This window comes from Dipodomys merriami, unplaced genomic scaffold, assembly GCF_024711535.1.
Source record: "Dipodomys merriami isolate MVZ:Mamm:240054 unplaced genomic scaffold, mDipMer1.0.p SCAF_28, whole genome shotgun sequence".
Lineage (NCBI taxonomy): Eukaryota > Metazoa > Chordata > Mammalia > Rodentia > Heteromyidae > Dipodomys > Dipodomys merriami.
Genome location: NW_027204270.1, coordinates 10,729,634 through 10,755,683, shown reverse-complemented (window position 1 = coordinate 10,755,683; position 26,050 = coordinate 10,729,634). Strand labels below are relative to the sequence as shown.

General features: G+C 49.0%; 1 protein-coding gene across 1 annotated transcript; it reads left to right on the top strand.

Annotated features, from left to right (window-relative positions):
• The first annotated feature begins 1,213 nt into the window (after window positions 1–1,213).
• Sesn2 (sestrin 2) lies at window positions 1,214–24,968 on the top strand. The gene is made up of 10 exons (XM_070037495.1): window positions 1,214–1,655; window positions 11,429–11,494; window positions 15,192–15,389; window positions 16,542–16,724; window positions 16,821–17,033; window positions 17,956–18,106; window positions 19,200–19,318; window positions 19,674–19,864; window positions 21,839–21,983; window positions 22,752–24,968. The coding sequence occupies exons 1-10, from the start codon at window positions 1,566–1,568 to the stop codon at window positions 22,836–22,838; spliced, it is 1,443 nt and encodes a 480-aa protein (XP_069893596.1). The 5' UTR covers window positions 1,214–1,565; the 3' UTR covers window positions 22,839–24,968.
• Window positions 24,969–26,050: the final 1,082 nt, after the last annotated feature.

Genomic DNA, 26,050 nt, shown 5'->3' with positions numbered 1-26,050 from the left:
AGAACGTTATACTCAAAAGGATCCAATAAGACATCTACACAGAAAATTACAATACAAGGTAGAATGTGGGGGAAAAAAATTAAGACATTCAGCCCAAGTCCCTTGGGATGACACTAATTTCCTTCAAGAAACCTAAGGCAGGAGAACAAGTCAGGAGTTCATCTTTGGAATCATAGATTTAGACTCAGAATAGAAGAAATTGAGAGGCCTAGCCGGCTCTGGCCCCTGCCAGGATTCCCTATTCAGAATAAACTAAGACTGTTAAAACAAAAGGAAGGGCCTAAAGAAAACAGCGAGGGAAGAGGCTCTTGTGGAAAATGAATAGATGAATTCAGCTTTGAGGTGCCAGGTGCTGGTACTGTGGCAACTTCCTTAACAAAAGAGACTTGAAGACCAGGAAGTGGATGAGATCAGACAGTGTGTCTGGAAAGAAGAGGGATAAAAACAGAAACTAGAAGAGCACCCATGTTTTATTTAGGGAATGCGAGGAGAAAGAGGAACCAGAGAAGGAGTGGCTAAAGAAAGAAGTAAGAATAGATCCCAGAACAAGCACCTTGTCACAAAGGTGGAAGACTTAGAGTAACAGGAAGGGAGCAGAAGGTGAAAACAACAGCAGTGGAGAGGGAGATTAGACTCCAAATTGCCAATGGCATTTCAATTCATGAGGGCTTTTCCTGAGACTCCTCAAATGAGGTGGATTCCCTGTGGCTGGTACATTTGGAGGCCTGGGAAAACAGGGTGGTATTCTCTAATCGCCAATATCTGGTAATCAGCTCTATAATTAGCATCATTTGGATACCGTGAAGCCAAACCTCCCAGTCCTAACCAGTCCCTCCAGATTTGGGAAAGCTGAGGAACTCACTTAGAAGGGATTTCACACTTGGCTTTCAGGGCAAGCCAGGTAAAGTCCCGTTTCATCACACATTCTAATGACTCTGCAGGCTGTCACTCTTGGTCTGGTATGACCAGTGATCTGAGTAAACCCCCTCTTGCAAAAGTTTGAAGCATTCGTCCGAAGCTGACTACAGCTCCCAGAGTTCCTGTGTGCTTCTAAGACGTTGATTGGAGGAACGGTTGGCTCTAGTAGGCGGGATCGCCCACGCCTCCCCGAGAAACAGGCATCTGATTGGCTCTGCTGTGTGGCTTTTGTGTCCCCGCCCTCCCCCGGGGACCGCAGCGGGCTGAGCAGAGCGGCTGGTGTCAGAGCCCGGCGAGCGCTGGCAGTTCCGCGGCTGGGATGCTGAAGAGCGGCGGGTCCGCGCGCAGCGCCGGCCACTGCGGACTTCCGACGCACTCCGGGCCGTGAAAAGCCCCCTGCGCTGCGGCCAAACCCAGGCTTCCGAGGCTACACACTGTTCCAGAAGCCAGACTAGGAGAAGAGTCCGGCACAGCAGCGGCCGATCTCTCGGATCTGGAACCCCGAGAGACACCCCGGAATTCTCGATCCTTCCCCCCGCCCCCCCCCCCCCCAGCGGCCCTCAGCTCCGGGCTTCTCCGTGCGCCGGTCCCAGGACTACCAGCCCCTCTTCCCGAGCACGAACCCTCGCTGGATCCTGGCGCACACCATGATCGTGGCGGACTCCGAGTGCCGCTCCGAGCTCAAGGGCTACCTGCCGTTCGCCCGGAGCGGCGTCGGCGGCGCGGGCACCGGAGAGGTAAGCAGCCGCCGAGCGACGCCACTCTTCCCGGAGCCGCGTTCCGAGGCTCTGGCCGTCCCGATCGGAGTCCGTGCGCCCCCCCCCCCCCCCGGCCCCGGGCTCCGCAAGGTGGAGGGAGAGGGGCGGAATGGAGAGCGCGTAAGCCGGGACTGAGGTTGCATCAACCGGCTGCCGCGGGCCTCCGCTCCCTCCGGCTGTCCCCTCCTCCTCGCCTCTTCCCCCCAGGGCTGCGGAGCCCTCCCCGGCTCCCGTGGACTCCCGGCCAATGGGAGAGACGCCTTCTGCAGGCTCTCCGGGCTTTGGGCTCTGGTCGGGGGAGCGTCTTCAAGTCCAGGCAAATCCCGGCCGGAGCAGCCCGACCACTCCTCCTCCCCGCCCCCTTCCGCAGATTCCCTTCCTCTCGGCGGGGGCTGGCGGCCGGGGGACTCTTTCTAGGATGCGTCCCTCGGAGAGCGGGGAGTGGGGCACCTGGGACGGGCCGGCGAAGGTCGCGATCCCCTTCCTGCCTCTGCCTTGGCATCTTGGGTTTGGAAGGAGGCGCGGGTACTCTGGGGGTTTGGTTTGGCCGCCGGTACGCAGGCAGCTGCAGCCCAAGCTGTAGGGGAGGGGACTGGGGGGGGGGGGACGGTGAGGGGAGGCGATCTTAGCTGTAGCTCTGCCAGACTAGTGCCAGTCAGACTGCACGCTGACAAATGATCTGGGGGTCCTTCAAGTTTGTTTCGCAGAACCCCCCCCCACTTCCTCTTTTCTCCCTGCTCCCCTTCCTCCGAATCTGGAGGATTCCCTGCGGGAAGGCGGGGAATAAGGCTGGACTTAACTTAGCCCTACTCCCCACGGCAGTAGCGACAGCAAACACCTGTCTTATGTATTGAGCACCTATTTAGATCCAGGGTCCGGGTTTTTGTCTCCTTCCTCTGGACCAACTCAGCACTTGCAAACTGAACAACAACCCCATTTTACAGGCTGAGAAAATTGAGGCCTAAAGAAGGTTAGGGAAAGATGGCTTGTCGGTCAGTCACCAAACACAACATACCCCGTTCTTTGACCTGTATCTGGGATTTGGAAGAGCACTTGGCACTATAGGAAGATTTGCTTTTTTCTTTGCTTTTCCAAGCCTGGAGCAGTGGGAATATTCTTTGCCAGGGCTGGAGGTTGGGAGTGTTAATCCTAAAGTATATTTCTGGAGAAATTTTCTGCTCTTCTCTGAGCCACCTAATTCCTAGAAGTTCAACCTCCAGTGATAGATGGTCTGTTTCTTAAGTTTTCTGTTGTTTCTGTACCTTTGTCAGCCATGATTTAGGAGCCTCAGATGGAGAAATGGAGGCTCACTCCAGGCCTCTTCTCGGCTGAGTGACTTGGTTTCATTGTCAAGAAAAATGGAAATAAAATTGTTAAAGAGAGCACTTGGGCACCAGAGTGGAAGGTGCTGTTTTCCTGTCCCAACCCTCTGCTTAATTGCTGTGTTTTATTTCACTGATTGATGGACCGGTGGATTGATTGTGCTGATACTGGCGATTGGACTCAGGGCCTACTGTTCTCTTGGCTTTTTCCACTCAAGGCTAGCGCTCTCACTTGAGCTACACTCCCAGCTTTTTGCTAGTTAATTGGAAATAAGAGTCTCATGGAAGGCAGTAGCCAGTGGCTCATGCCTGTAATCCTATCTACTCAGGAGGCTGAGATCTGAGAATCGCTGTTTGCTATTCAAAGCCAGCCCCGCCAGAGGTCTGTGAGACTCTTCAATTAACCACCAGAAAACTGGAAGTGGCACTGTGGCTCAAGTGGTAGAGTGCTCGCCTTGTGCTGAAGAGCTGAGGGACCGCGCCCAGGCCCAGAGTTCAAGCCCCACGACCAACCAAAAAAAAAAAGTTTCATGGATTTCCCTGCTCAAGCTAGTTTTGACCTGAGATCCTCAGATCTCAGCCTCCTGAGTAGGTAGGATTACAGACGTGAGCCTCCCAGCACCTGGCTACTTGCTGTGTTTTATCTTGGCCAAGTGATCCTATCTCTTGGTACAGTTTGTCCATAAGCATTTCATGGTATCCTTAAGGGTTTGTTGGATTGGGAGAATTGACTCAGAATACCTACAGAGGCTCCAAGCACTGTGTCTGGACCAGTCCTTACACAGAACATGATAACTGCATCTGAGGGCGAGCTCAGCTGCTGTCAGACACGTTTCCCTCCTCCCACGGTGCCTCTCAACGGGTTCAGGTTCTCCTGAACCTCTTCCCTCCTGCCTAAGGTGAAAGAACTGCTACTTCCTTCCCTTGTAGAGAGACCTGGGGAAGAGACGATGTGACTGGTTGTGGGTGTTCAAGGTGATCTGTCCCCTCCATTAGGGAGAGGAGAAGTGGCTTAGGAGGAAGTTACTTTTCAAAAGTGGGAAAAGTTGGTGGTGTCTGAGATAGAAATGTCTAAGATTTTTTTCTCTCAGGAGAAAAGAAGCTTGCCTTATGCAGAATCCTCGATAATAATTGCAAGGGGACCAATCTGAAAACCAGTGCTCAAAGCCCAGGGGGGGGCCACCTCTCCTTCACCACATACCCTCTCTGGGGGTCAAGGCCATTAGATATATCTATCTCCAGAAAGTTCCCTGGTTTTCATTGCTCTAATAAGTGTCTTCTCTCCATTATAGGAGCCTTGGGGGTAATTATGTGAGTTAGGCATTTCTTGCCTTTCTCCCTGCTGGACTGTAGACCCTTTACTCCCTACAGTTCCCTTTCCCTGTATTGTTCTTAACTTTTTTGTATGTGTGCTGGCAATGGGGCTTGAACTCAGAACCTCACATTCTCACTCAGCTTTTTTGCTGCAGGCTGATGCTCTACCACTTGATATACATTCCACTCCAGCTTTTTACTGATTAATTGAAAATAAAAGTTTCTTTCTGCCCATGTTGACTTTGACCTGCAATGCTCAGATCTCAGCCTCCTAAGTAGTTAGAATTACTGGCATGAGCCATTAACTACCGGTTTAGTTGTTTTTTGCTTTTTGTTGTGGTTGTTGTTGTTGTTTTTGAATCTAATATGTGCTTGCCCTTGTTGGCTTAACTTACCCTGGTGAGCTGTCCCATCTATATTATGCTGGACTTGAAGAGGACCATTCTGAGCTTCCCATCTCTAAAGAAGGGACAAAGCCTGCTTATCTAGGATAGTCTATAGGAATCAAGGTGATTGTGAGATCAGATGTGGAATGCTCTTAGGCCTGGTACCCAGCCCATAATGGGCATAGAAGGGAGTTGATAGCACTAAACACCCAAGGCAAGTTGGGCACCAGTGGCTCATGCCTGTCATCCTAGCTACTCAGGAGGCCGAGATCTGAGGAATGTGGTTTAAAGCCAGTCCACTTGGGAAAGTCTGTGAGATTCTTATCTTCAATTAACCACCGGAAAACCAGAAGTGGCACTGTGGCACAAAGTGATAGCCTTGTGTGAAAATGCTTGGGGACACCATCCAGGCCTAGAGTTCAAGTCCCATGAGCAACAACAACAAAACCACTCAAGTCCCGATGGATGGTTAGGAACTCCTTGTGTTAAGGCTTCCTCTCAGGTGTAAATCCAGGCACATGTCTTTGTTCAGCCTATGGAGTGTGTGTGTGTGTGTGTGTGTGTGTGTGTGTGTGTGTGTGTGTGTGTGTGTGTGTGTGTGTGTGTGTGTGTGTGTGTGTGTGTGTGTGTGTGTGTGTGTGTGTGTGTGTGTGTGTGTGTGTAAGTATCTCTTCCCAGAAGGCAGATTTAGCAAGTGTGTATAGTTGAGTTCTGCAACTGGCAGGCACTAAATAGGAAGAACAAAGGCTGGGTTATTGCTTGGAGCCTAGGCAGATAGTGGGTGGAATTCTGGGAAGTCAGATTGAGCTGTATTCAAATCTCTAGTCTGTGGGACCACTTCTAGAAGCTGTTTTGGTGAAGTAGAAAGGCCCTTAAGAGCTGGATGCTTTTGGCTCATACCTGAAATCCTAGCTACCCTGGAGGCTGAGATCTGAGGATCTGAGGGTTCAAAGCCAGCCTGGGCAGGAAAGTCTTGAGACTATTACCTCCAATTAACCAGCATAGAGCTTGAAAGCAGAGTCACGGCTCAAGAGCAAGTCCTGAGTTCAAGTCCCAGTACTGGCACACACACAGAGAAAAGACCCTCAGGTGCCAGGCACTCTGGGTTCACATGGATTATTCACTCTTTACTTGGTGTTTAACTTTTAAATACTCAGTCTCTCCTTGCATGCAAACTCATGTCCCCATACATACCAAATGGATGAAGATTAGATACAAACTAACTGCTTGAGCTAAAACAGTACAAAAGTTAATGTCTAAGGAGCACTTGAATTTGGTAGCAATTAACCTCTTCTTAACATTTGTCTTAATATCCCTCCTCCTCCCACTTCATTGAGTGGTCTCTGCTCACTTCTTTGATCCTGGAGATCCCCTCCCTTGGGACTGTGGTGGTCTCTTTTCCTACCTGGGGCAGGTGATTGGTGACCTGTTCTCTCCAAAAATGTTATCTGGGTTTACTGAATCTATGCTCCTTAATATGGTAGCCTCCTGGCCACAAGTGGCTAAATACATTTATAGCTTGTACATTGGACTGCCTGTAGTCACAGCTCCTCCAAAGGTGGATGCCACTCTGGCCTGGGCTATCTGCTGAGACCTTGTTTTAAAAACCAACAAGCAAGGCTGGGAATGTGGCTTAGCAGTAGAGTGCTTGCTTACCTAGCATGCATGAAGCTCTGGGTTCAACTCCTCAGTATCACAGAAACAGAAACAGCTAGCAGTGGTGTGGCTCAAGTGGTAGAGCTCTAGCCTTGAGCACAGAGGGGCTTCAAGGACAGTGCCCAGGCTCTGAGTTCAAACTCAAGCTACAAGACCAGCAAAAACCAAAACCAAAAAAATAAAAAATAAAAAATAAAAAAATAAGCAAATGAATAAAGTTAGATAAGGTCAAATTCAATAAAGTGAAAATTTCAGTTTATTTATTTATTTTGCTGGAGGGTGGAGATCAGACTAGTCCCACTTCAAATGCTCAGCCACAATGAATGACTAAGAACAGATTAGACATTACAGATAGAAGCCATTTCATCATTTCAGAAAGTTCTAACCCAAGTGCTGGCGGCTCGTGGCACTAAACTACTCTGGCAGCTGAGATACGAGGATCAAGATTCAAAGCGAGCTCAGGCAGAAAAAAATCTGTGAGACTCTTATTTCCAACCAACCAGCAAAAGTGGAGGTATGGTTCATGTGGTAGAGCACCAGACTTGAGAGCAAAAAAAAAACCAAAAAACAAGAGTGGAGGCTCAGAGTTCAAGCCCCAATATTGTGTGTGTGCACGCGTGTGCATGCATGCATGCGTGTGCATGTGTGAATGGACCAGAAAATGATATCAGACTGTGCTGTGCTAGATCCAGTATGGGTCTCAAGGCAGAACACAAATATGTGTGAAAGCAGTAGGTTGCTGGGGCTGTGGGTAGAGAGGGAGATTTTCATTCTTGATGAACTCCAGATACAAAGGCTTAGACTTGAGAAGTCTAATGAGTGCTCTAGTAGCTTTTTTTTTGTCGGTCGTGGGGCTTTGAACTCTGGGCCTGGGCGCTGTCCCTCAGCTCTTCAGCTCAAGGCGAGTGCTCTACCACTTGAGCTACAGCGCCACTTCCGGTTTTCTGGTGGTTTATTGGAGATAGGAGTCTCACGGTCTCTCCTGCCCCGGCTGGCTTTGAACCGCGATCCTCAGATCTCAGCCTCCTGAGTAGCTAGGATTACAGGCGTGAGCCACCAGCGCCCGGCTTGCTCTAGTAGCTTTTACCTTAAAGTCTAGGCAGTGGATATGGAGTCAGTGCTTAGTTGGTGAAAACCATTGTTGCTACTTATTATTATTACTATTATTTTCATCATGACTCCTCACTCTAGGGAATGAGGGGCCATCTCTTGGCTGTGGGGCCCTACCATGCCGGCTTCCCCTAGACTTCCCCTGATGTCAAGGTCAGGGAAGCATTCAAAGTATTGTAACCATGAATTCTAATGGTCTGAGTGGCGTTCAGGGCTTCCCACTGTCTGTTCCCAGTGGCTGGATTGCTGTTCCCCTTTGTCAGTACTGGCCCTATTGTCTTCTCATTGATCAAAGGTCACCCCTTCAGGGGTTTTTCCTGTCTACTTCCATTAAAATATTACCCACTCACCCACCCTAGTCATTGTCTCTTGCTTTGTTTCATTCACTTTTTTGTGATTGGAAACTCCACTGTTTCTCTTCCTCCCTGACACCCAAAATTGTATGAAGGCTGAGACTGTCTTTTGACTGCTATAGTCTTGCTGGCTGCAGTGAAGTCATCAAAACATTTGTCAAGCAAGAGGTGTGGCTCAAGAGGTAGAACCCTAGCCTAACAAGTGCAAGGCTCTGAGTTCAACCCCTAGCACTGCCAAAAGGAATAAAATACCTCTAAAAACATTTGTTAAATAAGTCGATTTTGATCCTACCTGGAAAGCACACAGCACTTGAGAAAGGGATAGGTGAGTGATAGAAATCTTGGTCTGGACTTGACTGTACTTTGCCAGGGGCCCCCACACAAACCAACTCAGCATTTCTGGGCTGGGACTTCAGCTGCTCAAAGGGATTCTGATGTACTGCTTGTTTGAAACTGCAGTGAGGTTAATGCTGGGGGACTTTTGTTATGTGCTTATGCTGATGTAGGTGCTGAGGTAGGCAGGGTGGCATTATCCCTTTAAACCCACGTGGCCAGCCGGGCGCTGGTGGCTCACGCCTGTAATCCTAGCTACTCAGGAGGCTGAGATCTGAGGATCGCGGTTCAAAGCCAGCCCGGGCAAGAAAGACCGTGAGACTCCTATCTCCAATAAACCACCAGAAAACCGGAAGTGGCGCTGTAGCTCAAGTGGTAGAGCGCTCGCCTTGAGCTGAAGAGCTGAGGGACAACGCCCAGGCCCAGAGTTCAAGCCCCACAACCGACAAAAAAAAAAAAAAAAAAAAAAAAAAAAAAAAAAAAAAAAAAAAACCCACGTGGCCACCCAGTGAAAGTACATACTAGTTCCATTGGTTGGTGGGGAAACTGAGGCTCCTGGTGCTAGCTTCTTTCTTTTCTTGTGCCAATATTGAGGTTTAAACTCAAGACCTCAAGCTCTGACTTGGACTTGGCTTTTTCCAATTTTTTTCCCCCAGTCCTGGGGCTTGAATTCAGGGCCTGGGCACAGTCCCTGAGCTAGCACTCTACCATTTGAGCCCACAGCACCATTTCTGGCTTTTTCTGTTTATGTGGTACTGAGGAATTGAACCTAGGGCTTCATGTATGCTTGGCAAGCACTCTACCACTAAGCCACATTCCCAGCCCCTCTTTTTTTTTTCCTTTGCATCTTTCTATTCTCTTTTAATCTCTGCACACTCCAATCCCCTCCCCTTCCTTTTTTGGAGACAGGTCTTGATCAACTTGCCTGGGGGCCTGGGCTGCAGTACCTGCCCCTCCTGTGGTTTTCTCTGGTCTCTCAGGACCCCTGGGAGAGGCGAGGTCTGCCGAGTCAGCAGTCCTTATCTCCCAGGCTGAGCTGTTGGGCTTTTTCTCTGTGTGCGAGGGAGGAGGGGAGCTGGAAAGGGCTAGCCTGCCCTGGCTTTGGACCAGCCTGTCCTGGCACCTCCCTGAGGTATAAGCTGAAAGGGGCCTGTATAGTCAATCAAACCAGTCCCCTCCTTTGTTCCAGATTTAGGCCCAGAAAATCTAGGAAGCTTTCCCAAAGCCATACGGTAAACTAGTGGCAGAAACCGGTACCCAAAGTCTGCCTCTCTCAGGGGACTTAATGGCCAACTGGAAAAAAAAAAAAGATTCAGTTACAGTTTTGAATCCCTGGATATCTGGACCCATTAAATCGATCTTAATGGTGAAGGGAGAGTTAGGAGTCCGGCCCAGTCCAGGGAACGTGACTGCCTGGCTCTAATTTGGGTAAATTATTCCAAGGCCAGTGATTCCCCTCCCAATTAACAAAGCAAATGAAGAAATAAACTTCTCCCATTTGTAGGTCTAGGAGAAACAGAGCGAGGGAGTCTATGGTTCTGATGGTTTCCTATAAGATTCCACTCTACCCTCTCTGCTTTCTCTATTTTCTAATTTTTTTTTTTTTTGGAGGGGGTGTTCGTATGTGTGTGTGTGTGTGCATGTGCTCTTTTACTTTGGCTTTTTCCCTTCAAGGCTAGCTCTCTACCATTTGAGCCAAACCTCCAGGTTTGTTGGCTATTGGAGATAAGGATTCAGATTTGTCTGCTGAGCTGGCTTTTTTTTTTTTTTTTTGGCCAGTCCTGGGCCTTGAATTCTGGGCCTGGGCTATGTCCCTGAGCTTTTTTGGCTCAAGGCTAACACTCTACCACTTGAGCCACAGCACCACTTCTGGCTTTTTCTGAGTAGTTTATTGGAAATAAGAAAGAGTCTCATAGATTTTTCTGCCCTGTCTCTTTGAACTGCGATCCTCAGATCTCAGCCTCCTGAGTAGCTAAGATTACAAGTGTGAGTCACTAGTGCCTAGCTCTGGACAGATATTCAACCCTGATACTCAGATCTAAAAGTGGCTAGAATTACAGGCATGAGCTAGGAACTGGCCTCTTACCCAGTTCTTTTTTTTTTTTTCAGTCATGGGGCTTGAACTCTGGGCCTGGGCACTGTCCCTCAGCTCTTCAGCTCAAGGCTAGTGTTCTACCACTTGAGCTACAGTGCCACTTCCAGTTTTCTGGTTGCTTATTGGAGATAAGAGTATCTTGGCACTGGGCACCAGTGGCTCACGCCTGTAATCCTAGCTACTCAGGAGGCTGAGATCTGAGGATCGCGGTTCAAAGCCAGCCCGGGCAGGAGAGACCATGAGACTCCTATCTCCAATAAACCACCAGAAAACCGGAAGTGGCGCTGTAGCTCAAGTGGTAGAGCACTCGCCTTGAGCTGAAGAGCTGAGGGACAGCGCCCAGGCCCAGAGTTAAAGTCCCACGACTGACAAAAAAAAAAAAAAAAACCAGAAGTGTTGCTGTGGCTCAAGCAGTAGAGTGCTCACTTTGAGCTTAAGAGCTGAGGGACAGCACCCAAGCCCAGAGTTCAAGCCCCACGATGGACAAAAAAAAAAAAAAAAAAGTCTCAGGGCTGGGAAGGTGGCTCAGTGGTAGAGCGCTTGCCTTGCATGCACAAGGTCCTGGTTTTGATTCCTCAGCACCACATAAGCAAAAAGAAAAGAAGCCGGAAGTGGCACTGTGGCTCAAGTGGTAGAGCGCTAGCCTTAAGCTGAAGAGCTGAGGGACAGTGCCCAGGCCCAGAGTTCAGGCCCCACGACCTGACCCCCCCCAAAAAAAAAAAAAAAAAAAGAATTTCATGCCCTTTCCTGCCCAGGCTGGCTTAGAACGGTAATCCTCAGATCTCAGCCTCCTGAGTAGTGAGGATTACAGGTGTGAGTCACTGGAGCCCAGCTAAAATTAATTTTTTTTTCTTTTTTTTTGTCTGTCGTGGGTCTTGAACTCTGGGCCTGGGCGCTGTTCCTCAGCTCTTCAGCTCAAGGCTAGCGCTCTTCCACTTGAGCCACAGCGCCACTTCTCTTGCCCAGTTCTTAAGCAGCTCAGCCTGAGCCCGCCTTCTTGCTTACTTATAGGTGACTAATCGACAGGTGTAAATGTCCCATCTGGTTCTCCATGCAGGATGCATCCGAAAGATGGTTTTAGAAGAAGCTCTTCATAACTCCCAGAGTGGAGGGAGGAGGCTGGAGAGATGATAAATCCTCTTCATTGTCCCTGATGCCAACTAATGTCCATGTTTCCTCCCAGGAACCCAGGGAGAGCCGGGTTCGGCGAGGCCCTCGAGGGCCCAGCGCCTTCATTCCTGTGCAGGAGGTGAGTTTGGAGTGGGTTGGGAACCTTTTGGTCCCTGAGAAAAAAAGACATGAGGCATTGGTGGGCCAGGGTTTTTTCTTCCCTAGTCTTTAATTTGCAGTTTTGAAACTACCCTTTTCCATTCCTGATGCATTTAAGCCTCAGTTCAGCTATTGAGACAGGTGTGCTAGCAAACCTGATTCTCCTGGGATGAACAGGCTCAGAGAGAGAAGGAATCATAACACAAACTTTGTTTTTCTTTTTTGTCAGTCCTGGGGCTTGAACTCTAGGCCTGGGGCACTGTCCTTGAGCTTCTTTTTGCTCAAGGCTAGGGCTCTACCACTAACTGGAGCCACTGTACAACTTTGGCTTTTTCTGACTAATTTATTAGAGATGAGAATCTCTGCGATTTGCTATCTAAGCCTCCTGAATAGCTGCGATCACAGGTGGGAGCCACCAGTGCCTAGCACGATACAAACTTAATTCTCAAATTAATGCCTGTCTTTGCTTAATAAGCTAGAACTATCTATATTTTTCTCATCCTTGCCACTTTTAAAGGTCTGTGTGTGTGTGTATTGTGCATATTTTAAAGTAAAATTTCATTATTTTAAAATGTAATGTTTGAGATTCACTGTCTCTGTCTCTCTTTATCTTTTTTGTGCTGGTTGAACTCAAGGCCAGGCACTCTCCTTTAACTTTTTGGTTCAAGTTCAAGGCTAGCCACTTGAACCACAACTCTGCTTCTGACTCTTTGCTGGTTAACCAGAGATAAGAGTTTCTAGGAGGGGGCTGGGAAGGTGGCTCAGTGGTAGAGTGCTTGCTTTGTATGCATGAGTCCCTGGGTTCGATTCCTCAGTACTACATAAACAGAAAAAGCCAGAACTGGCACTGTGGCTCAAGTGGTAGAAGAGCTAAAGAGCTCAGGGACAGCACCCAGGCCTAGAGTTCAAGCCCCAGGATTGACCAAAAAAAAAAAAAAAAAAAGAGTTTCTTGGATTTGGCTGCTTGGCCTGGCTTTGATCCACAGTCCCCAGATCTCAGCCTTCTGAGTAGTTAGGGTTACAGGTGTAAGTTACAGATGCCCAGCCTTTCCTTTCTACCTCCCTCCCTCTATCCCTTCTTGCTTCCTTTCCTCCCTTCTGAACTTGGATTTAATCTCAGCACCTCTCACTTGACTTTTTTGCTCCTGTTGGTACTCTACTGCTTGAGCCACACGTTTAGTTCCTTTAGGGTTTTTTTGTTTGTTTGTTTTTGTTTTATTTTTTGCCAGTCCTGGGGCTTGGACTCAGGGCCTGGGTACTGAGCTTCTTTTGCTCAAGTCTACCTACCACTCTACCAGTAGAACCACAGCACCATTTCTGGCTTTTTCTGTGTATGTGGTCCTGAGTAATCGAACCTAGGGCTTCATGCATGCTAGGCAAGCACTCTACCACTAAGCCACATTCCAAGCCTTCTTCCTTCCCCATCCCTCATTGGTCATGGGGCTTAAACTCTGGGCCTAGGCACTGTCCCTCAGCTCTTCAGCTCAAGGTGAATGCTCTACCACTTGAGCCACAGCGCCACTTCTGATTTTCTGGTGGTTTATTGGAGATAGGAGTTTCACGGTCTCTCCTGCCTGGGCTGGCTTTGAACCACGATCCTCAGATCTCAGCCTCTTTAGTCGCTGGGATTATAATTGTGAGCCATTGGCGACCAGCTTTTTTTTCCTTTTGACTGTCATGGGACTTGAACTCAGTCCCTGAGCTTTTGTGCTCAAAGCTAGCACTCTACCACTTGAGCTACAACTCCACTTCTGGCTTTTAATTCCAGCTTTTGCTGGTTAACTGGTTAAATTGATTTATCACCCCAGGTTGACTCAACCTTTTGAGTAGCTAGGCTTATAGGTGTGAACCACTAGTGCCCACCCTGGATTTTTCTTTCATACAGATACTTGTTTTCAGTAGAGAGCTAAGGTTTAAAGCTTGGTTTTCCATTTGTTTTGTTTTTTCACTTAACAGTACAACAGAGTCGTCTCTCATCTAGAGAGACAGTTCATTCATTTATTTTATTTACTTATTTTATCTATACTGGAGATTGAACCCAGAGTCTCACATATGGTAGACAAGCATGCCACCATCCTGGCCTCTTTATTCACTTATTTCCCTGCTATATATTGAATTATGAATCTGTGTTAGGAACTGTTTCAGGGAGGATAGAGAACAAGATAGACAAAAACTTTTACCATCATGGAGATGACATGCTAAATTATGTAAATGGGTCAGATTCTTTCTTTCTTCTTTCTTTCTTTCTTTCCTTTCTTTCTTTCTTTCTTTCTTTCTTTCTTTCTTTCTTTCTTTCTCTCTCTCTTTCTTTCTTTTTTCTTTCTTTCTTTCTTTCTTTCTTTCTCTCTCTCTTTCTTTCTTTCTTTCCTTCTTTCTCTCCTTCTTTCTTTCTCTCCTTCCTTCCTTTCTTTCTTTCTTTCTTTCTTTCTTTCTTTCTTTCTTTCTTTCTTTCTTTCCTTTCTTTCCTTTCTTTCTTGTTGGTTGTGGGGCCTGAACTCTGGGCCTGGGCACTGTCCCTGAGCTCTTCAGCTCAAGATTAGCACTCTACCACTTGAGCCACAGCACCACTTCTGGGACAGGTACTTTCAAATACACAGAAAAATTTAATCTAGATGGTGATAATGGCTGTAATCTTAGCTACTCCGGAAACAGACCTGGAGGATCATGGTTTGAAGCTAAACCTGGCAGAAAAGTCAAGAGATTTCATCTCCAATTAACCAGCAAAAAGCTGAGTTGGGGCTGGGAATGTGGCTTAGTGGTAGAGTGCTTGTCTAGCATGCATGAAGCCCTGGGTTTGATTCTTTTTTTTTTTTTTTTGCCAGTCCTAGGCTTGAACTCTGGGCCTGGGCACTGTCCCTCAGCTCTTCAGCTCAAGGCTAACACTCTACCACTTGAGCCATAGCACCACTTCTGGCTTTTTCTGCTTATGTGGTACTGAGGAATTGAACCCAGGGCCTCACGCATGCAAGGCAAGCACTCTACCATGAAGCCAACTTCCTAGCCCACGGGTTTGATTCTTCAGTACCACATACACAGAAAAAGCTAGAAGTGGTGCTGTGGCTCAAGTGATAGAGTGCTAGCCTTGAGCACAGAGAGGCTCAGGGATAGTACTCAGGCCCTGAGTTCAAGCCCCAGGACTGAGGGGGGGAAAAAACAAATGAAAAAGCTGAGTTGGAATCCCACCAACTTTCTGCTAGGACTGACTTTATTCAGCATTCCTGAGATCTCAGCCTCCTGACTAGCTAGGATTACAGTCTTGAGCTATTTGTGCCTGGCAAATAGGTCAATGTATTATTATAGAAGGTGCCTAATAAGCGTTTATTTAACCCATTAATGAAATACCATTTCTCCTCATTCCCTCTTTTTTGGACATGGTGGTGGTCTTTAGCCTCTTGCTCTACTCCAAAGCCATTAGAATAAATATACTGGGGCTGGGAAGGTGACTTAGTGGTAGAGCGCTTGCCTTGCATGCATGAGGCCCTGGGTTCAATTCCTCAGCACCACATAAACAGAAAAAGCTGCAAGTGGTACTGTGGCTCAAGTGGTAGAGTGCCAGCCTTGAGCTGAAGAGCTGAGGGACAGTGCCCAGGCCCAGAGTTCAGGCCCCATGACTGATTAAAAAAAAAAGAATATGTTGGTCTCTGGTGGGAACCCATGTCCTCCTCTCTGCTTGGCAGGTCCTGCGGGAAGGGGCTGAAAGCCTGGAGCAGCACCTGGGGCTGGAGGCGCTGATGTCCTCAGGGCGGGTGGACAACCTGGCAGTGGTGATGGGCCTGCACCCCGACTACCTTAGCAGCTTCTGGCGCCTCCACTACCTGCTGCTGCACACCGATGGGCCCCTGGCCAGCTCCTGGCGTCACTACATTGCCATCATGGTGAGCCTGTCTGGGCATGATGCTTGCAGGGTGGCCATGTGGGGGCTCTGTCCTTGGATCTTTTCCTAAAGGCTTCCTGAGTTGATTTCATTGTTAAGAGGAAGTAGCTTTATCTGACCATCTATAGAAGTTTGAAGTTTTGTGTGTGTGTGTGTGTGTGTGTGTGTGTGTGTGTGTGTGTGTGTGTGTGTGTGTGTGTGTGTGTGTGTGTGTGTGTGTGTGTGTGTGTGTGTGTGTGTGTTACCACTTGAGCCACAGCTCCACTTCCAGTTTTGTTGGTGGTTAATTATAGATAAGAGTCTCCAGGAATCATGATCCTCAGATCTCAGCTTCCTGAGTAGCTAGGATTACAAGTGTGAGCAACTGGCGCCCAGTTGAAGTTGTTTTTGTTTTGTTTCATTTGTGCCAATCCTGGGGCTTAAACTCAGGACCTGGGTTCTGTCCCTTAACTTTTTCTGCCCAAAGCTGGCACTCTACCACTTATGCCATAGCTCCATTTCTGGCTTTTTGGTGGCTAATTGGAGGCAAGAGTCTCATGGATTTCCCTGTCCAAGTCTGCCTTTGAGTAGACTAGGATTACAGGCAGGAGCCACTATCTCTTGGCATTACTTTTTTTTTTTTTTCTTGTCGGTGTGAAGCTTGAACTCTGGGCCTGGGCTCTGCCCCTCAGCTCTTCAGCTCACTCTACCACGTGAGCCACAGTACCACGTCTGATTTTCTGGTGATTTATTGGAGATAAGAGTCTCCCAGATTTTTCTTCCCAGGCTGGCTTTGAACCGTGATCTTCAGATCTCAGCCTCCTGAGTAGCTAGCATTATAGGCATGAGCCACAGGTGCCCAGTTGGTTAGGTTTTTTGTTGTTGTTGTTGTTAGTTTAGTTGTTGTTAGTTTAGTTTAGTTTTGTGCTGGTACTAGGGCTTGCACTCAGGGATTAGCTTTTTCACTCAAGGCTGGTGCTCAACCACTTGAGCCACAGCTCCATTTCCAAACTTATGCTTTTGAAGGGAGGCAGACTGGGTCACTGAGGTGGAAATGGTCAGGATTGAGCACTTAGGCAATAATAGATAATGGTGTTTCCTTTCAAGGGGGGATCCCGCTGGAGTAGGGCACAGAAGGAGGTGGGTGACCCGGGCTGTTCCGCCTTCTCCACAGGCTGCTGCCCGCCATCAGTGCTCTTACCTGGTGGGTTCCCACATGGCAGAATTCCTTCAGACTGGTGGTGACCCCGAGTGGCTACTAGGCCTCCACAGGGCCCCTGAGAAGCTGCGGAAACTCAGTGAGATCAACAAGTTACTGGCTCATCGGCCCTGGCTTATCACCAAGGAGCATATCCAGGTGCAGTGGGCAGAGGACCTGGTCTTGGAGGGAGCCCTGGGCAGTGGGCAGCATAGGGGCAGACACTGAGAAAGTTATGACTTCCCTCCCCTCCAGGCCTTATTGAAGACAGGTGAGCACAGCTGGTCCCTGGCCGAACTTATCCAAGCCCTGGTCCTGCTCACCCATTGCCACTCACTGGCCTCCTTCGTGTTCGGCTGTGGTATCCTTCCTGAGGGGGACCCAGAGGGCAGCCCTGCACCACAAGCACCATCGCCCCCGAGTGAGCAAGGCAGCCCTCCCGGTGGGGACCCATTGAACAACTCTGGGGTAAGTCATGGGCTTGGTCTTTTGGGGGAAGGAAGGGGAAGTTGGTATAGCCTGCTTCCCTATCTACTCATACTGAGAGGTTGTAGAAAAATTACAGACTCTGTGTGTGTGTGTGTGTGTGTGTGTGTGTATGTGTGTGTGAATATATGAATATATGTGTGCATGTATACTGATCTTGGGGCTTTTGAACTCAGGGCTTGGGCACTGTCCTTGACTTTTTTGCTCAAGGCTAGTGCTCTATCACTTGGGCCACAGCTTCACTTCCAGCTTTCTGGTGGTTAATTGGAGAGAGAAATCTCACAGATTTTCCTGGTTGGGCTGGCTTTGAATCATGATCTCAGCCTCCTGAGTAATGAGGATAACAGGTGTAAGCCCCTGGCACCTGGCAAGTTACTGGACTTCAACACTCAGTTTCCTCATCTATTAGATGGGAATAAAGATCCCTAGTCACCATGGCCTGTGAAGATAAGGATGGTGTTCTATAACTTGCATTTTATCAAGTAGCTTCATAGGATCAAAGTCTGAGGGATTTTAGCAACTTTGAGTTTGTTCTGGGCACTGGTGGCTCATGCCTGTAATCCTAGCTACTCAGGAGGCTGAGATCTGAGGATCCCAGTTCCAAGCCAGCCCAGGCAAGAAGTCTGTGAGACTCTTATCTCCAATGAACCACCAGGAAAGTGGAAGTGGCGCAGTGGCTTACATGGTAGAAAGTTAGCCTTGAGCAAAAAAGCTCAGGGGCAGTACCCAAGCCCTGAGTTCAAGTCCCAGTACCAGCTCAGAAAGAAAAGAATACAGAGTTTGGGCTGGGAGTGTAGTTCAGTGGTAGAGTCAGTGGGAAGGCTCTGGGATGTGGGAAGGGTAGGTGGAGCTTTCCAGAGGGAAAAGACAAGGGGGAATCGTGACCATTGGATGTGTCCTGCAGGGCTTTGAGGCCGCCCGAGACGTCGAGGCTCTGATGGAACGCATGAGGCAGCTGCAGGAGAGCCTGCTGCGGGATGAGGGGGCCTCGCAGGAGGAGATGGAGAGTCGCTTTGAGCTGGAGAAGTCCGAGAGCCTGCTGGTGACACCCTCAGGTACAGGAATACAGGGGCTCTGCTCCCAGGGGCTGCCCTCTTACACTATTGTAAGCACCTCTATGCTCCAGACCTCCTGCTATCAGAGGTAGCCACTTCTCTCCACCTCCTAGTAGAGTTCTGAGTGTAGGCCTTGGATTTGGATTCTGTCTTCTTCCTTTTGCGGGGTTGCTTGGTGATTTGAACTCAGGGACTTCCTACCACTTGCTAGGCCGATACTCTATCACTGAACTACACCTCTAGCCTTTCTCTCTCTCTCTTTTTTTTTCTTTAATTTTTAATTTTGTTGTTGTTGGTGGTGGTGGTGGTTGTGGGCTTGAACTCAGGGCCTGGGCACTGTCCCTGAACCTCTTTGTGTTCAAGGCTAGTGTTCTACCACTTGAGCCACAGCACCATTTCCAGTTTTTGAGTGGTTAATTGGAGGTTAAGAGTCTCATGGGCACTTTTCTGCCAGGCTGGCTTCAAACCATGATCCTTAGATCTCAGCCTCTTGAGTTGTTTAGGATTACAGGTGTGAGCCACCGGTGCCTAGCACCTGTAGCCCTTTCTCTTGCTAGTTATTTATTTATTTTTGCCAGTCCTGGGGCTTGAGCTCCGCCTGGGCACTGTCCCTGAGCTTCTTTTACTCAAGGCTAGCACTCTACCACTTGAGCCACAGTGCCACTTCTGGTCTTTTCTGTTTATGAGGTACTGAGGAATCGAACCGAGGACTTCATTCATGCTAGGCAAGCACTCTACCACTAAGCCACATTCCCAGCCCTCTTGCTGATTATTATTTTATCAGCCTCTTCCTCATGACTTCAGGACTGGTTAGAGAATGAAGCACTGATTAGCACAGAGCTGGCCCAGGTTGAGCCTCTCCATAGGACTCCCACTGTTCCTAGAGGCCTTTCCTCCTGGACTCGGGACCCTGGTTCACCTCCTTCCCCAGGCCTGGCTCCAGCTGAAGGCTTGCTCCCACATTCTGTGGCATGAGGCTCTCTCTGGCCCTCTATTCTGCCTTCCTCTGTCCCCATTTTGATGATTAATCCAGATGGAGCCCCATATGCGATGCCTAGGCCTCACTGTGTCCTCTTTCTGACATGGTTCTCAGCTGATATCCTGGAGCCCTCTCCACACCCAGACATGCTGTGTTTTGTGGAAGACCCCACTTTTGGATATGAAGATTTTACCCGCCGAGGGACTCAGGCACCGCCCACCTTCCGTGCCCAGGTAGGGCTCTCCCCAGCTATCTTGGCCGCTGATCCTGGTTTATGGATAGGCAGGGGGAGAATGGTTTGAGTGGTTACAGAGCTGAGTACCTTCTCCCCTCCAGATCCCATGAGGGCTGCCAGCTCCAGTGGACCCAGAGGGGACCCACCTCACTCTAAGAGTTGGGGGGTTCCTAATCAGAGGGAGATGATCATCCCCTTGGTGGCTAAGGCCAGAACAAGCAATATGATTGTTCATGGGATAGGAAGGGAGGGTTGTGAAGAGCCGGTGTGCTCTGCAGGTCTAGAGGATGGGGTCTTTCTTGCCCACCTTGGACTCCAAGGTCTCAACAATGTTCTCTTCGCGTTTTCCTCAGGATTATACCTGGGAAGACCATGGCTACTCGCTGATTCAGAGGCTCTACCCCGAGGGGGGGCAGCTGCTGGACGAGAAATTCCAGGCCGCCTATAACCTTACCTACAACACCATGGCTATGCACAGCGGCGTGGACACGTCCATGCTCCGCAGGGCCATCTGGAACTACATCCACTGTGTCTTTGGGATCAGGTGAGTTATGGCCCTCACTCACAATGTGTGTTTGAGTCTTCGCCTGCAGCTTCAAAGATAACTATAGTAGTTTTGTGTGTTTTGTGGCGGGGGGGGGGGGGGAGGCGGGCGAGGGGGCACACACATGTGTGCATACGCACTGGGACTTGAACTCAGAGCTTCATACTCTAGTATTTCACTTAAATCTGAAGCTCCAAGCCAGGCACTTGTGGACTCATGCCTGTAATCCTAGCAGCTACTCAGGAGGCTGAGATCTAGGGCTCTCAGTTCAAAGCCAGCCTGGACAAGAAAGTACCTGAGACTCTTATCTCCAACTAGCCACCAGAAAACTGGAAGTAGGGCTGTGGCTCAAAATGGTAGCGTGCTGGCCTTGAGCAAAAAGAGCTCAGGGATACACCCAGGCCCTGAATGACTAAAAAAAAAAAATGCCAAACCGGAGAACCATTGGCACCCGAATGGATGCTATTTTCTTAGCTACTCATTTCACTTATTTTATTCCTTTACTAAAACGTGAGTGTATTTAGTGAATTTTTCCCTTGCTTTGTTTATCTAAAAGTTTATGCCCAGTATCAAAAAAATTATCCCATTTTTTTTAAAGGTGCATTTCTGGGACTGAAATCATGGTTCAAGTGGTAGAGCACCTGACTAGCAAGCGAGAGGCCCTGAGTTCAAACCTCAGTACTGCCAAAAGAAAAGAAAACTACCTTTTTTTTTATCATGAGGCTTGAACTCTACCAGTTGAGTGCTGGTACTTAATTGAAGATGAGAGTCTCAGGGACTTTCCTGCCCAGGCTTGCTTCGAACTGCGATCCTTAGATCTCAGCCTCCTGAATTTAGGCTAGTTCTTGTCCAACTCTTATTTATTTTTTTCTGTCGGTGATGGGGCCTGAACTCTGGGCCTGGGCGCTGTCCCTCAGCTCTTCAGCTCAAGGCTAGCACTCTACCACTTGAGCCACAGCGCCACTTCTGGCTTTTTCTGCTTATGTGGTACTGAGGAATCGAATCCAGGGCCTCATGAATACAAGGCAAGCACTCTACCACTGAGCCACCTTCCCAGCCCCTTGCCCAACTCTTAAGTTGAGTATCCTTCACTCTCCAACGTGGTCCTTGCCCCCTATCTCGGTGCACTAAGTCAGAACTCCTGCTGTTCATCCAAGTCTTCCCATCCAGATGTTGTCTACCCTAGCTTATTGGACTGGCAAGTGATAAGAGTGGCTTCCAGACTTTCTACTGCTTGCTTGTTGACTTTTGAGCAAGTTAATTGCCTTCTTTGGCTCTTAGTTTGCCCATCTGGACTAGTTCCTCTTTGACATTACCTACGTCTTTCTCTAAAGTGAATATCCACCTCCCAGCCTTTGCTGTAAAAAGTGAATATGGCCTTGGAGCCAGCCAGAGCTGGGTTTGATACCCTTTCCCTATTATCTTGCCTTTTTTTTTTTGCCAGTCCTGGGGCTTGAACTCAGGGCCTAGGCACTGTCTCTGAGCTTGTTTTGCTCAAGGCTAGCACTCTACCAGTTGAGTCACAGCACCACTTCTGGCTTTTTCTGTTCATGTGGTACTAAGGAATCAAACCTAGGGCTTCATGCATGCTAGGCAAGCACTCTTATCACTAAGCCACGTTCCCAGCCCCCTTCCCTATTATCTGACACCTAGGGCAAATAACTTCCCTTCTCTTCACTTCTTCACCTCAATTTCCCCATCTGTAAAATGGGGCTGATAGTGCAATGTGTTGCATAGAAGGTGTGTAGACAGTAGGTTAATTTTGAGAGCTCCATGAAACAGCACCCCACACAACAAGCTTGTTCTGTGCATTGGAGTGGTTCTCTCCAAGGCTGGTGGCCTCTGATAAATGAGAATCAGCTTTTTTTTCTAAGAGGAATGTCTTCTGGGTACTTTCTACCCTCTGATCTTTCTTGCCACTCTCCGTTCCTCCTTCTGCAGAACAAAGGGTGAGTAATTCTGTCTTTCCATCAGATATGATGACTATGATTATGGGGAAGTGAACCAGCTCCTGGAGCGAGACCTCAAAGTCTACATCAAGACAGTGGCCTGTTACCCAGAAAAGACCACCCGGAGGATGTACAATCTCTTCTGGAGGCACTTTCGACACTCAGAGAAGGTACAGTCCATAGGAGAGGAGCCAGAAAGTCAGACAGGCCCCATCCAGGGGAGGGGCAGGAGAGAAATCCACAGGGACCTACCCTGAGTCTGTCCATAGCCTCTTCTGTGATCAAGTGTCAGATTCCATTGACTCACCTATAGAGTAGGAATACAGGTGCCTGCTTCAGATTATCATCAGTGGCAGGCATAGTTTCAAGTCGTAAGACTCACCTTCACCCCGTAAAGCCAGGCTCCAGTGACTCATGCCTAAACTCCTTGCTACTCTAGAGGCTGAGATCTGAAGATCAAGGTTTGAAGTCAGCCCGTGGAAAAAAGTCCTTGAGACTAGAATTTTTTATTTTTTTATTTTTATTTTTTTTTTGGTTGGTTGTGGGGCTTGAACTCTGGGCCTGGGCACTGCCCCTGAACTCTTCAGCTCAAGGTGAGTGCTTTACCACTTGAGCCACAGCACTACTTCCAGTTTTCTGATGGTTTATTGGAGATAAAAGTCTCATGGACTTTTGTGCCTGGACTGGCTTTGAACCACGATCTTCAGATCTCAGCCTCCGAAGTAGCTAGGATTACAGGCATTAGCCGCCAGTGCCCAGCTTGAAATTCTTTAGTTGAAAAAAAAAAAAAAAGAAAGAAAGAAATTCTTTAGTTGGCATTGCCTTAATGAGAGTCAGGGCATCTCTGAGGAAGGGATAGTGAATTGAATGGTCAGAGGTAGTGGCAGTCAGCAAGGGCTGTGGAGCACTTGTCAACCAAGCCCTGATCTGTGTTCCAGGTCCACGTGAACTTGCTGCTCCTGGAGGCCCGGATGCAAGCTGCCCTGCTTTACGCCCTCCGCGCTATCACCCGCTACATGACCTGACTTCTTCCTACACAGGATTGGTACCCAGAGCAGCTGGCCCTGGGGGGGGCACCGCCTCCCTGTAAGGACTTCTCTGTCTGGAGACAGACCAGGACCCTTTCTGTCCCATGCTCACCCGCCCTACATGGGGGTTGGTGTGTGTATGTGCTGTGCAGCTCCCGAGCCACACCCTCGTTTTTCCCACTGGAAAGGACAGACCATTGCACTGACTCTCAGATCTCTGCTCTGCCCCTGGGAGCTTGAAGAAGACTAGAAGATCCCTGGGGGCTGTGCCCTTCCTCCTTCTCCAAAAGGTGTAGGAAAGGAAGTAGGCTAAGTTTAGATTTTCATGCCGGCCGGTTGAGGCCCAGCCACCACAAGTGCTGTGGGCCTTCCTGGACTGGTAAGCCCCTGGCTGGTTCTTGGGGGAGAGGGGCAAAGACCGCCCCCCCCTTAACACTCCAGTTTTGCCTTCCTCCCCTCCCATTCTCAGATTACATTACCTCCACCTGCCATTCACCCATCAATGTGAAAGTCAGGGTCACAGCGGGTCTGTGTGCCCAGTTCCCCAAAAGCCTGTTCTGTTGGGCAGCCCTAAAGCCCCCTTCCTGTCTCCCCTTCCCCCCACCATGTTCTTTGGTAGCCTGAATCCTATCTCAGTTCTTTTTTGCCCTATGCCTGGTAGTGAGCCCAAGACACCCAGAGAGCAGACTCCACAGAGAGATGGAGCCTCTCCTATGGGCCTTCTGGAGAGGAGAGCCTACCCTGATAACTTTGATGTCTTTGGATTAATTAAGGGCCTCATCCTTAGAGCCACACTTGCTTCCTGGAAGGAAAAGAGAGAGATTCTGTCCTCAGGGGTGTTACTGAAAATGCTTGCCAAAAAGTGGAATTTTTTTTTTTAAGTGGCTGAGGTAGCACCGGAGCCCACTCAGTAATAGGTGGATATCAAGATAAAGATTCAGATTTCCTGCCTTCCTTCTTCCCTCCTTCCCTCCCTCCCTCCCTCCCTCCCTCCCTCCCTCCCTCCCTTCCTTCCTTTGTTCCTTTGTTCCTTCCTTCCTCCTGTCCTGCCCTGCCCTGCCCTGTGGTGTCCTCCTTTCCTTCATTCTTTTCTTTCTTTGTGCCAGCACTAGGGCTTGAACACTGGGCCTGGCCACTGTCCCTGAGATTTTTGTGCTAACGGCTAGCTAGCACTCTACCACTTGACCACAACTCCACTTCTGGCGTGCGTGCGTGCGTGCGTGCGTGCATGCATGTGTGTGTTTAATTGGAGATAAGAGTCTCATGACTTTTCCTGCCTGGGCTGACTTAGATTCTTGATCCTCAGGTCTCAGCCTCTGAGTAGCTAGGATTATAGGTATGAGCCACCAGCACCTAGTGATACCAAGGGTTTTTTTTGGTTCAGGCCCTGCCACGGGTTGGATGCCTGTGGCCACATTACCATCCTCATTGACCCAGCTGCAGTTAGAGGTTGACAGCTTACTCAGTTTAGCTTTCCCAAGACCTGATGCTTTTGCCCTGGGCTCTCAGGCCAAACTGCCAATAGGAAGCTGATTTTCTTGCAAGATGGAGAAGGCCTCTGGAACCCTCCCATAAGCAACCTCTCTTGGCTGCCTGGCTGCCTACCAAGTACACCTCATGCCATACTTCACCCATTCCAGTCTGTCTTTCTCCTGTTCTGGATTTTAGGTGGATTGCTTGGAGACAGAAGCAGCCAAGGACTGACCCCAGGCACTTTCTCTAGCAAACAACTGTGAATTCAGACTTCTCTTGTTCTTCTAGCAGTAAATGCCTGAGCAAGGCAAGGGCCACAGTGCTGCTTCTGACCTTCCTTCCTGGGGCTGGGCAGGAGCAGAGCCGAGCCAGTGTACCACATTTCATATCCCCGTGCAGGCACGGAGAAGCAGCTCGCCCACTTTCAGGCCTGGAAAGGCTCCTTGCAAGAAGGTATACAAGGAAGGACCCCAGCAATGGTGGGGGAGGGGATGTTGAGCTAAAGGCAGGGCATGAATCCTCTGTAAATGTCCTCTGGGGTGTGTAGGAAAGAATGTCCAGTGTTAAAAGTACAGAAATCTCTGGCCTTGGCTACCAGTTCTGGATAATAAGAAATAAAGTTCACTGAGGTTTTGTTTTGTAGTTCTTGTTTAATGGACTGTTTTCTCATTTCCTGAAGGTCATGGTTCACCATGGGGCACAGGCCGAGAGCCATGATTGCGTCATACACTTGACCTGATGGCCTCTGTCCTGCTGGCTACTTCTGCCCAGGGATTGCAGGATTGGGAACTGTGAGCGTTGCAAATCTACATCTGCCCCTTGGCTGTGCAGCTCTGCTGCCCATCTGTGGCTGCACTGTCACTGTGGAATAATAATGGCCATGTTGGGCTGGGAAGGCGGCTCAGTAGAAGAGTGGCTTGGCCTTGCATGCATGAGGCCGTGGGTGCAATTCCTCAGCACCACATAAGCAGAAAAAGCCAGAAGTGGCACTGTGGCTCAAGTGCTAGAGTGCTCCCCTTGAGCAGAAGAGCTGAGGGATAGCTCCCAGGCCCAGAGTTCAGGCCCCACGACCACTAAAAATAAAAATAATAATGGCCATGTTTTTCTGACTGGCCGTAGGAAAGGCCGCAGCAATTCTGCAAGATACATATATTTTTTTGGGGGTCCGGTCATGAGGCCTGAACTCGGGCTGGGCCTGGGCGCTGTCCCTCAGCTCAAGGCTAGCGCTCTACCATTTGAGCCACAGTGCTACTTCCGACTTTTTTCTTTTTGCTTATGTGGTGCTGAGGAATCGAATCCAGGGCCTCAGGCATGCAAGGCAAGCGCTCTGCCACTGAGCCACCTTCCCAGCCCCTCTGCAAGAAAATTTTAACTAGAGTGTGGTGACATTGATAGATTCCATAGCTGGTCATGGTACATCCAGGAATCCAATGGTGTTTGGCAAACTCAAAGTTTTCTTTCTTTCTTTCTTTCCTTCTTCCTTCCATCCTTCCTTTCTTTCTTTGCAGGTCTTTGGGCTTGAACTCAGAGCCTGGGCACTGTCCCTAAACTCTTTTTTTTTTTTTTTGTCGGTCGTGGGGCTTGAACTCTGGGCCTGGGCGCTGTCCCTCAGCTCTTCAGCTCAAGGCGAGCGCTCTACCACTTGAGCTACAGCGCCACTTCCGGTTTTCTGGTGGTTTATTGGAGATAGGAGTCTCATGGTCTCTCTTGCCTGGGCTGGCTTTGAACCTCGATCC